Genomic DNA, 13,635 nt, shown 5'->3' on the forward strand with positions numbered 1-13,635 from the left:
TATCTGCTATGATACGAATGCTAATCTGACCTAGACTAATACAAACACCAACGAAAGAGATGTGTCAGCACTACTGGTTGATATAGGATATGATTAAAACATACCAACTTTAGAAAACAATCCAACTTTCGTATTTCACAAAGAAAGGATGTAATTGATATAACAATGGCAACGACTCATGTAGCTACGACTGTTAAAAAATGAAATGCTACAGATGACGTGTCTTGTTTGGACCATTTAATATCTGTTTTACAATAAAAGGTATTAAGTCTATTAAGGAAGAATATCAATTAGACCTGGAATATTGCTTAGGCCAGTTTGAAGGCAAGTTAAGACATACACTGGACCTACCATGGCCGTCGTACAATTTTAAGAAGTTATCATGCTGGCATTCTCAGACAGTTGTCTGGATATAGTAAGGAATTCCAAAAAAATACTCTAGTAAAATGATAACCGTAAAAATCAAAGGACATAAGTCGGATGAAAATTTAATTTTACCAAAAGATGCAAAAGAATAAAAAAGTGCAAAACATAAGGAGAAAAAGAGAATCGTGAAGAGAGCATTCCAAGGATAGAACAGACTGCAGTCATGTCAAGGATTAATGAAGCTCACTCAAAGAACATTTAGATAACTATTCCTCACTCCAAAATAAGGCAAGTGAATGGATTCAGAGTGTTGAAGAGAGCCTAAATGAATTTTTCAGGGAGCACTCTCCTGAGCCTTAAACACAACTCATGCAACTAGACACATAGCAGCAGACTAGACTGGATATCATGGATATATGGTTTTAAAGAAAATTTGTGTGTGGTAAAGAAAGTGGTAATCCAGGAAAAAATCAAATTGTAAATACGCTTATTTGTGCCATATAAATAATCGGATGCAAATTGGATTTATCCAATATTTTACAAAAATTACCTTCTGTTTAAACATTGTGTATGATCGTACAGGCTACCTTAGGGCTAGAATACATACCAAAAGCATAAAGATTCGTACGGGTGGATTTTATTTTTAAACCTGGCAAATCAGCCAAAAAAAGCCAAGTCTCTAAGGCCAATAAATATGATGTTATTCGTATTGAATATTCTAAAACAACTACTCGATAGGAATTTAAAGATGGTGTATAAGATGATGATAAGAGATGGATAAAGATGAAGTCTGATATATTAAGGACAGTATGCATATCAACAGGGACTTTCTTTGGAAACGGTACTACCCTATGTATAGAGGTGGGAGTACGTTCTGAAAAACCAAGAGGTGATGTTGGGTTCATTTCTTGTTATAAGGGAAGCATTCAACAACTTCTACGAAGCAATCACAAAAGTAATTCTTTAAAAACAAATAGACAAATCAAGCTGTAGATGGATATATCCTATACTCATGAGCCATATGATATAAGTAGTATTACTCACGGATACAGTGTCAGCAAAAGTAGCCAGAAGTTATCCGCAGTGAGGATTCTCATCGTTTCTCTTGTGAAATGTGACACCTAGACTTTGTAATGACAGGAGTAACGTCCTGAGCTATGCGGATGATCTGGTCATTTTAGTCCAATACAAATTTATTGGCTCAGTCAGACATAAAATGCAACAGGCTCTGATTGTAGTTACAGAATGAACTATTAAATATTTTTATATAAGCTTCCAAAACTCCAAAATTATAAAATTTAACAGAAGGATTTTAAAGCAATAGCTGTAGATATAATTAAGTGAAACAACCTGCATTTGTTTTATGTACTTTCGGTTTTATTATTGTATTAAAAGCGATTGATTATGTCTAATTATAAAATTTTATATACCTCTTCTATAAAAAACAAGTATCGCTTAATTTTACTTATACAATTCATTTTAGACAACATTTTAATAAACGGAACAAAGAAGACTTCGTTATTTGGAGTTTTGTTTTCTTTTACATTGGCATTAAAAAATACCATCCTGTAATTAACAAAGTGTACTATTTGGATGAAAATTTAAATGAACAATGGAAACACTCGACGGGAACGGCAATTAAGATAAGGATCAGGAAGGCAAGATCAGCTTTAATCAAAATATAAAAAAAAAACTTAACAGCCACTGATACAATAATAAAAATTCGTTTACTAAAAAGCTACGAATTCTCGGTTTTTCTATACGAAGTGGAATCATGGACCTTAATGGAAGCGTCACTAAAGAGACCCAAAACATTTACAATGTGGTGCTATAAACCACATAGATAGACAAAGTTATCAACGCAGAAGTTCTGCACAGAATGAGTAAAGGAAGCAACATAGTCATATCCATAACATGTCACATATTGGAATACCTAGGTCAAATAATGCGTAATGAATAATAATACAACTCACTTTGGAATATACTTCAAGGTAAGGTGCATGGAAAAAGAAGAAAGAAGAAAGAGGAAAGAAGAAAGAAGAAAGAAAAAAGAGGAATAACAGGAATATCCTTGTTGCACAACCTACTACAATAGTTTAACTTGGTCTCTACCCGACTTATAGTTTAGCAGTCAATAAAGCAAAAATAGCCATGTTAGTGTCCAACATTCGTAACGGATAGAAGATTTATAAAAGTACAAAGTATTTTGTTAAAGAAAAGACATTGTTTTTTGTTATGGTTTCAATTAACCAATATATTTCGAAAAAAATTTCCAGTTAGAAATTACAATATCAACTAAAGAATTTATTTTATAATTTCTGGTATATTTTTAAAAACACATTTAGTAACAGACTTGTAGACCTTAATAGTGTGTGTTTTTATTATCTTAGGGTTTCTCGCGTTTAATTACTTATACTCTACTGAATATGTATTTCAGGATTTAAAAAGCAGCAACAGTCAGTCTCTACCAGTCCTGGTATGGTTCCAAGGTAGTGCATATCAGTCCGGTTCTACAGCAGATGTTAAACCAGTTTATTTCATGGATTATGACGTTATACTTGTAACTGTCAACTATAGACTGGGAGTATTTGGTAAGATTTCAAAATATTTGTCGATCAGTTATTTAAATTTATTGACCAGGTACTCACTGACGCCCAATTCTCTCAGCCTGGACATGATTTTTTCCCATAATGCCGTGCTAAAGGCATTCTTGACGTCAAGCAGGATGAGAGCCACCCATCTCTTTGTATCCTGCGTAACTAAAGAGGTTACTTCTGTGACCGCATCTATGGTGGACCTTTTGGCCCTAAAACTATATTGGCGGTCGCTCAGCGCATGCTTTTCTTCTAGCTCTCACTCAAGGCGGCCTTTTACGAGCTGCTCGTACAATTTAGCTATCGAACTAAGAAGGCAAATTAGCCGAAATCGCACCTCTTCCTCTTCACCTCTACCTTTCGGGATAAGAACAACCTTAGTTTCTTTTATCATTATTGGAAACTGCTGTTGTTTAGCAATCTCAGGAAAACCTGCGGGTATCTTAGTGCGGCGAGTCCTATTCGCCTTTCGAATCTTCATCTGTCTAACAGCCTCGCCGAGTTCTAACTCAGTAAAAGGTTCCGCATCTACGAAACCAATAACCCTTTCACGCCTATACTTCACCTGAGGAAAGAGTTCCTGTATTAATAAGAGTTTCTCCTCCTCGTGCAGGGGATAGGGTGTCTTTTTCCCCTTCCATTCGTTACAGACAATCTTGAAGCCCTGCCCCCAGATATCCCGTTTGAGACCCTGAAGCAGGTAACTCCACCTTTCTTTCTTTGATCTTTTTATCTCATTCCTGTATTCATTCTGCATTCGCTTTACACAAGCCAACTCCTGTAAATCATTCAGACCCTCAATTAATTCTCGCACATCCTCACATCCCGGACCAATCAAGCCAAAAGCGTCTACAAAAACCTCCTCAATTAAACATGTCTTTTATTTGATATCCCCATTTTTACGTTTCTGTCTTTTGCTAGCTATTTCAAAACTCACATACTTCTGTAAGCTAAGCGATTCTTCTTCCAAAACAGTCCAGATTACGACTCTATGTAAAAATGTCGCTGAAACCAGTGTGATATCCAAAAAGAATTCACTATTACCTCTTACGAATATAGGTGCCTTACCGTCATTTAACACGGTAAGCACCATGGCGTGGATTCATTCTGATAGGTATTTTACTCTCCCATCTCGCATGCACTCGTGGGTTACATGGACATCCTTCGCATTCAAGTCACCAGCTATGAGGACCGGTACAGTCTCCATCCTAGCCTCTTGCATAACCGAATCAATGTATTCTTCATATACTCGAAGCGGGATGTTTGGTGAAACATATCAACTATACACTACCAGGTCTCCGACATATCATTCTTAACGGAGTGTCTAGTAATGCAAGCTCCTCGATTCACCACGTATACGGCCACGTCAGATTTCCTATCTTTTTTGATCGCCTGTCGAGAGACCAACTTTACATTGGGCTTCTGAAATAGGATCATGTCATAATCTCTCCTTTATGCGAGTGCCTCTGCAACGTCATGAGCAGCCCTCGTCTTTCCCACATTTATTTGTAGAAACTTCGTAATAAATGGTTCTTCTCACCCACTGTTTTCTCCTCCCTTCTGAAAGGTTCTCTCTTGAGCTTCCGTTTTTCCAGGATGATTTTCTATACTCCCGGTATCGTAATCTGTTGGCTTTGTGCGCGGATTCTTTTTTACAAGTGAGGCAAAAAGCCTCCTTATTACTGCATTCTCGTGCCTGGTGACCCTCTTTACCACATCTGTAGTAGCAGTGCGCTCCGTTTTCTCCTGTGCAGTCGATTTTACTATGCCTGAACTGCAGGCATCTAAAGCACTGCTGGATATGTAGTCTTTATCGTATCTTGCACGAGTTCCAGCCTATAGGTATGTGTTTCTTTATAGTGCTTTCTTTGCTGCGACCCGCGTCAGTTCGACCATGATGTTTGTATTCCCGTCTCTATTTTCCCTTATAAAGATGAGTTTGACGTCATTGGGCCCCCTGCTTCCGGTATATCGCCGGACCTGCCTCAGAATTTCTTCCTTTGTGACATCTATGTCTATGTCAAATATGTCCACCTGAACCTGATAACCCCGGACGTGTTTCCCTCCGTACGGGTCACAATAGTCTTCTTCAGGTACTCGGCCTGTTCTTTCCCTGCTACTTCGAGGATAAGGTTTCCGCCCCTGGTCTTTTTAGCGCTTTTGACACTAATCTCCTGCTTCTTTGTGTCTTCGCTACCCTTTATTTGTTTCAGCAAATCTGCGTAAGATTTTCTGCCTCCCTTCACGATCACCTTCTGCGTCACCGCCCTATTTTCATTACCTCTAAAGGTGACTTCAAGGAGCTTCCTCTTCTGTAGCCGCCCACTGTTTTTAGGGATGCCTATCTGGTCCCTACAATCTCTTTGGCTTCCCTCAATTTAGACAGAATTGCCAGTAGTCTCTTGTCCCTGTCCATTTCTGTCTCCCCTTTTTCCACTTCCGTCTCCCCTTTTTTCTACAGGGACGAGTTAATACAAACGAGGAAGTCGTTCAAACTATTAAAAATCGAAAACTTAAATATTTTGCACATAAGAGGATAAAGACAGAGGCTGCTGCAGTGGATTATGGATGGTAAAATTGAAGCTAAAAGACAGAGAGGAAGAAGGCGAAGACCTCTTAGTTGAGAAAGATGGAAGATCCGTTTAACTTAAGCTCCATCTTACTTTTTAGAGTAGCCATTAAAACTACTAGAAGCAGAAACCTATACCATACTAACTACCTTTATTTGCTTAGTTCGTAATTATAATTACGATATTAATTTATTAATACCTGACCTTTAAAATTTATCATACATAAATTTGTCTTTTAGGATTTTTATCGACTGGTGACGATGTGGCTAGTGGTAACTGGGGTTTAAAAGATCAACGTTTTGCTTTACAATGGGTAAGGAAAAATATAGATCAGTTCGGTGGTGACCCAAATAAAGTAACTATAGGAGGACAAAATGCTGGTGCAAGTTCAGTTGGCTTCCATATGTTAGCAAATACTCGTAGAAGGATAAAGAAAGGTAAAAGAGCAATCATTTTTTTTATAAATTTGAAAAATAGAATAGAACATTGACATGGATTACCGCAAATACGTGACTTTTTTATGTCTTTCTTTATATATACATATATATATATATATATATATATATATATATATATATATATATATATATATATATATAATATACATATATATATATATATATATATATATATATATATATAATGAAATATATATATATATATATACATATATATATATATATATATATATATATATATATATATATTGTGACGATTGGGGTTTATAGAAAATAATTTATAAGTTATATACTACATAATATTAGATATAAAAAAGTATTTGATTATTTTAAATAAGTTATATACTAGAGAAATTTACAAAAATATATTTATGTGAGGGCATTTTAAGAAATTAGCATATAATAATTGTAAAAAGTTGTATTTTAGTAATTTTAATGTTGTAAATAGATGTAAGTGAGCCATGTGCATAGGCAACCAAAAATACTCTCGGAGTGATTGACAGATAGAAATTAATCATAATTGGGAATATAAAGTGGGGTTATAATAATATATTGTTTGAATTGTGTATTTTATTAAATTAGAGTGTTAGTTACTAATTTGAATGTTTATTCTGATCTGAAAAGCCTAAATGTCAACAAAATTATCAATGGAACATTAACGAATTCTCCAGAGTGGAGAGTGTGACCATTGTTTAGAGTCGAACATTCTCGAAATAATGATTATGGCGGTGGATCGAACAGATATTTTTTTCGAGAACATCTATATGAAAGTAATGGAACAAATTAGAACATGATCTCTTACCAGATGGTTCTGGAATATCCAAAAGGATATAAATACCCGTGATTTGGATTCAAGATGGCAGTTTTTAATCAGAAGTCAGGCCAGTTTATTATGAAAATTTTTAATCAGAAGTCAGCCCAGTTTATTATAGAAGTTTTTAATCAGAAGTCAGGCCAGTTTATTATGAAAATTTTTAATCAGAAGTCAGCCCAGTTTATTATAGAAGTTTTTAGTCAGAAGTCAGGCCAGTTTATTATGAAAGTTAGTAGAAAGACACAATTAGTTAGTGAAGTCAATTGTTCACAGTTTTAGTAAGTCAGTCAAGCAGTTTAATAAGAAATATGAAAGTTAGTTGGAGATAGTCCAATTGTTTAATATAGTGAGTTAAATGAAGATTAAAAATTATGCATATATTTAATGCACATTTATAATTATACACAAATAATTATTGAAGATTATAAAAGTATATTAGAAGAATATTGGATGGACATTGGAAGGAATTAAAATTATATTATGATTGGAGATTAGTATAAATCAACTTATAATAATTGGATATTGGTATATTGAAAAGAAGAATAAATATAAATGGTGTTTGCTGGTGGTGTATAAATGCTGGTGAAGAAAACTATATCTTAAATTGGTAGAAGCTGATAATTGGAAAAAGTAATTTCACAAAAAACAAGGATAACTGAAGTACGAAGACATTCAGTGGTGATTAGAATCTATATAGTGGAAAACAGTTCATTTAGGCATTCAGTGAAAGAAAGGTACAAAATTTTGTTAATATAATTTAGTTAGTGTCATAACAATTTCAATTTTGAAGATAGTTTGTTTAAATTTTACATTGTCTATAGAATTTAATTAGTTTTATAAGAGTATCAATTTAAAGATAGTTTATTTTAAATTTACATTGGCTAGGTTAGATATATATGTGTGTTCCATAATAGTTATAATAAAGATAATTTAAAAAAGTACTTACAAACTAATTCTTTGAGAACCGCGATAAAAACCCTATATTATTAAAAATACTCATTGCTCATCATTCAAACAAAAAACACATCATAACAATTTGGCACCCAACGCGGTGGCTCTCTATTTAAAAGAATTAGTTTGGGAAGATAAGTGCTCTCATATAATTAAATTAATTATCAGTAGAAAGAAAAAATTATAGATTTTATTTTTAATTATATTTGAACAAGTAAAGTCTCAAAATGTCTCAAGGAAAGAAAGGTACAAGAAGCAAAAAGAATGAAGAAGATGTGGAAGTAGAAACACAACCTATACAAGAGGAGAGTTTAGTTCAAGTTCCACAAGATACTGCAGAAATGAATCCAGAAAGAGAGGAAAATGTCAATATGGCAGCTTTGATGTCATTAATGATGCAGATGAACAAGACAATGAAAGAGAATACAAAAAAAATGGAAGAGAATACAAAAAAAATAGAAGAGAATTCAAAAGAAGTCAAAGAAGACATGAAAAAAATGGAACAGAAAATGGAAGAGAATACGAAGAAAATGGAAGAGAATATGAAAAAAATGGAAGAGAATTATAGAAAATTAGAAAAGAAAATAGAAGATAATAATAATAAAATTGTAAAGCAAATAGAAAAACAAATGGATAAAAAACTTGAAGCTGCAGAGAAAAAAGTAGCAAATGAAATAAAAATTATACGGAATGACTACAAGAAAAGGATAGAAAATGAGAGGACAGAAGTAAAGAGGATTATTCAAGATAATAAGATAGATATAGAACAGAAAATAGAGTTACAGAAATGTAACTTAGAAGTAAAAATTAACGAAGACAGGAGAAACACAGAAGAAAAATTAGACGATATACAACAAAATATCCAAATAAATAGTAATCAAATAAGAAATGTGGAACAGAGAATAGATGATATTTCACAAATGAGAGACATAGGGAGACCTTACTTAAATTTAACAAATGAGACTGGGATTAAATTCTCTGGTAATATAAAAAATTTGCATCCTAGAGTATACATAAATAGTTTAAAACATAAATTAAGATTGGTGAATAATATTAATGATATTAAAGATTATATTAGAATGACATTAAATGACAATGCAGCAACTTGGTTTGCTAGTATTGAGAATGATTTAGATAATTTTCAAACATTTGAAAATAAATTTTTAAATTATTATTGGGGTGAATTAGAGCAAGCCAAGTTTAGAGAAATTCTATATTTTGGAAAGTATAATCAAAATTTAAAATCAAATATGGTAGATTATGCATTGAAATTAATAACAGTTGCAAAATATTTAGAACCACCACTTAGAGAGGATGAAACAGTCTTAAATGTATCTAGACATTTTGATGCTGATATTGTGCAAACCGTAACTGTACAAAATATTCAAACAATAGATAGTTTTATTAATTTTATTCAAAGAATACAAAGAGGCAATATGACAAGTAATAATAACAACAGAAAAAACAACAATAACTTTCAATATAATAAAAATGGTAATCAACAATATAGACAATCATATAACAATAATACTAGGTATGGTGATAGTTTACAAAATTTTAATAATACTAACAGTAATCCAAATAGACAGAACTTTAATAATAATACTAGTTATAATAGACAAAATTTTAATAATAATACTAATTATAATAGACAACATTTTAATAACAGTACTAATAATAATAGACAAGATTTTAACAATAGAAGAAATACAGAGCGACCTAACTATAACAGACAGGTAAATTGTGTTCGAAGGAATAGAAGATGCGAAGACAGGGAACGAAATAGTACAAGGCAAGAAAATGTGAGTAGAAGTCATAGTAGGGAAAGACATAGGACATCAGATCCAAGTGGTCAGATACAATCTGACAATTCTAATAATCAAAATTTTGTGCAGTAAACTTTCTGAATTACAAGTTAGGCCATTGCTATTATGAAAAACCTTCTGAATTTATTTCTTTAGATGAAGAGAAAATTATTGAATCTATTAATTTAATTTATATAAATGCTTTGGCCAAAAATAAAATGATTAAAATTATGATAGATACTGGTTCAGAAAGTACTTTAGTCTCGGAGAATTTTATTTTTAATACATTAAAACTATCAGATATAATAAAGATTCCAAAAATTAAAATTATTGGTGCAAATAATAAGAAGTTGGGTGAAATTGATAAACTAGCCAATTTTAAAATTAATATTCTTAATAAAGAAATTAATATGCAAGGATTTATTGTCAAGGATTTATGTGTTGATATATTAATGGGAAATGATGAATTGGAAAAGAAGAAAGTAAAGATAGATTTTGAAGAAAAAATGGTAACTTTGGAAGGGCAAATAATTAAATTTATGCAGAAAGATGAGGTAGAAGAAGGAATAAGAGTTGATAGGATATTATTAAAAGAAAATAATGATGTTTATGAAGAAGAAATGTATTTTGATGATAGGGAAATGTCCCAGAAGAATGTAAAGAATAATTATTGTAATGAATATTTAAGGAATGGAAATTTTAAGCAGATGGATGCCTACGAGGCGGAGTGCGTAAAATTGGAAGCAAGGAATAATGAGTACATATTGAAGAATAATGTGATTTGTAAAGAAGAAGATATGATGAAAGTTTTAAATTGCCCTGAAGAATATAAATCAATAGTCATTTCCATATTGCAGCAACACAAGGGACTTGTCAATAAAGAAAATAGAATTGCACAAAATTATATCCATAGTATAAAAGTTAAAGAAGAAAAAGATTTTAAAACAAAATCATACCCAATACCATATAAATACAGAGAAGAAGTAAACAAAACAATTAATAATATGTTAGAAGATGGGATCATTGAGAAGGCAGACACACGTTTTATTAACCCCATAGTAGTAGTACGAAAAAGATCAGGTGAAATCAGGTTATGTTTGGATGCAAGGAATATTAATAAGATTACTGAAAAGCAATTTGAAGCACCAATGAGTATAGATGGAATATTAGGAAGAATTACAGGAATGTCATTTTTCACTAAAATCGATTTACAGCATAGTTTCTGGTTAATACCTCTAGAAAGAAAAAGTAGACAGTATACAGGATTTCAGATAGATGGAGTAGTATATCAATTCAAAGTACTACCATTTGGACTTCAATCATCTTGCAGTGTTCTATGTAGATGTCTTCATGATATTTTGGATCAATATGAACATTTTGTAATTCACTACATTGGTGATATATTAATTGTTTCTAAAACGGCTGAAGATCATGAGAAACACCTAAAAATTATAATAAACAGATTAGATAAAGTTGGACTTAAAATAAATCAAGAAAAATATACAATTTTTCAAAAAGTAGTGATATATCTAGGTTATAAACTTAACACTAACAGCTTACTGATATATCCATTTTATTCAATAGACTTGATTTGTTAAATATATGGTAGATTTCATTATTTTGAATCAATTTGACATCATACTTGTTGAATTTTGTATATATGGAAATTAATTTGTACCCTAAAAATCATAATTTGGGGTTAGACACAAAATTGATACTATAATTGCTATAAAAATGTCTTTCTAATATAATGAAGTGGAAAAACTTACCAATTTATATTGATGAAAGTTATTTTGAATGGAAATAATTCCTATATTTTGTCTATAAATAAACAGAACACAATATCCATTATATTTTTAATTAAGGTTATATTTTATTCTCTCCATTTGACATGACAGTTTGACCATAGAATAGCCGAACTGTGATCCGTTGTTCTCTGTTTGACATAGACAGCGAACAGGGATGTATTTAACACATTTTAAATAAAAAAAAATTGAATTATTAATTTATTAAATTTAATAAGGTATGAGAAAATTAATATTTAAAAAAATAATAAGTAAATTATTTATTTTAAATATTATTTTTGGGGTATTGTGACGATTGGGGTTTATAGAAAATAATTTATAAGTTATATACTACATAATATTAGATATAAAAAAGTATTTGATTATTTTAAATAAGTTATATACTAGAGAAATTTACAAAAATATATTTATGTGAGGGCATTTTAAGAAATTAGCATATAATAATTGTAAAAAGTTGTATTTTAGTAATTTTAATGTTGTAAATAGATGTAAGTGAGCCATGTGCATAGGCAACCAAAAATACTCTCGGAGTGATTGACAGATAGAAATTAATCATAATTGGGAATATAAAGTGGGGTTATAATAATATATTGTTTGAATTGTGTATTTTATTAAATTAGAGTGTTAGTTACTAATTTGAATGTTTATTCTGATCTGAAAAGCCTAAATGTCAACAAAATTATCAATGGAACATTAACGAATTCTCCAGAGTGGAGAGTGTGACCATTGTTTAGAGTCGAACATTCTCGAAATAATGATTATGGCGGTGGATCGAACAGATATTTTTTTCGAGAACATCTATATGAAAGTAATGGAACAAATTAGAACATGATCTCTTACCAGATGGTTCTGGAATATCCAAAAGGATATAAATACCCGTGATTTGGATTCAAGATGGCAGTTTTTAATCAGAAGTCAGGCCAGTTTATTATGAAAATTTTTAATCAGAAGTCAGCCCAGTTTATTATAGGAATTTTTAATCAGAAGTCAGGCCAGTTTATTATGAAAATTTTTAATCAGAAGTCAGCCCAGTTTATTATAGAAGTTTTTAATCAGAAGTCAGGCCAGTTTATTATGAAAATTTTTAATCAGAAGTCAGCCCAGTTTATTATAGAAGTTTTTAGTCAGAAGTCAGGCCAGTTTATTATGAAAGTTAGTAGAAAGACACAATTAGTTAGTGAAGTCAATTGTTCACAGTTTTAGTAAGTCAGTCAAGCAGTTTAATAAGAAATATGAAAGTTAGTTGGAGATAGTCCAATTGTTTAATATAGTGAGTTAAATGAAGATTAAAAATTATGCATATATTTAATGCACATTTATAATTATACACAAATAATTATTGAAGATTATAAAAGTATATTAGAAGAATATTGGATGGACATTGGAAGGAATTAAAATTATATTATGATTGGAGATTAGTATAAATCAACTTATAATAATTGGATATTGGTATATTGAAAAGAAGAATAAATATAAATGGTGTTTGCTGGTGGTGTATAAATGCTGGTGAAGAAAACTATATCTTAAATTGGTAGAAGCTGATAATTGGAAAAAGTAATTTCACAAAAAACAAGGATAACTGAAGTACGAAGACATTCAGTGGTGATTAGAATCTATATAGTGGAAAACAGTTCATTTAGGCATTCAGTGAAAGAAAGGTACAAAATTTTGTTAATATAATTTAGTTAGTGTCATAACAATTTCAATTTTGAAGATAGTTTGTTTAAATTTTACATTGTCTATAGAATTTAATTAGTTTTATAAGAGTATCAATTTAAAGATAGTTTATTTTAAATTTACATTGGCTAGGTTAGATATATATGTGTGTTCCATAATAGTTATAATAAAGATAATTTAAAAAAGTACTTACAAACTAATTCTTTGAGAACCGCGATAAAAACCCTATATTATTAAAAATACTCATTGCTCATCATTCAAACAAAAAACACATCATAACAATATATATATATATATATATATATATATATATATATATATATAATGAAATATATATATATATATATATATATATATATATATATATTTATATATATATATATTTATATATATATATATATATATATATATATATATATATATATATATATATAATATGAAATATAAACAAATAATTGTTTTAATAGTTAACGTGAAGTTAGGTCTAAGTGTCAAAGCTTTGACAACATATTAGTTATGACAGTGGCCTAACTCACATAGACCACTATAGCGCTTTAAAAATTACACTTAAGCCAAAGTAGTTCTGTGCTGTCAT

The 13,635-nt window shown here is 30.8% G+C and overlaps 1 protein-coding gene across 1 annotated transcript in view; it reads left to right on the forward strand.

Moving 5' to 3' along the window:
- LOC140438229 (carboxylic ester hydrolase-like) overlaps positions 1-13,635 on the forward strand; it is a 56,149-nt gene that overhangs the window by 9,278 nt on the left and 33,236 nt on the right. Inside the window, exons 4-5 of the mRNA XM_072527930.1 lie at positions 2,804-2,957; positions 5,770-5,967. Of these exons, the coding sequence (XP_072384031.1) occupies positions 2,804-2,957; positions 5,770-5,967 (352 nt within the window). The remainder of the gene's footprint in view (positions 1-2,803; positions 2,958-5,769; positions 5,968-13,635) is intronic.

Source organism: Diabrotica undecimpunctata, chromosome 4 (assembly GCF_040954645.1).
Source record: "Diabrotica undecimpunctata isolate CICGRU chromosome 4, icDiaUnde3, whole genome shotgun sequence".
NCBI lineage: Eukaryota > Metazoa > Arthropoda > Insecta > Coleoptera > Chrysomelidae > Diabrotica > Diabrotica undecimpunctata.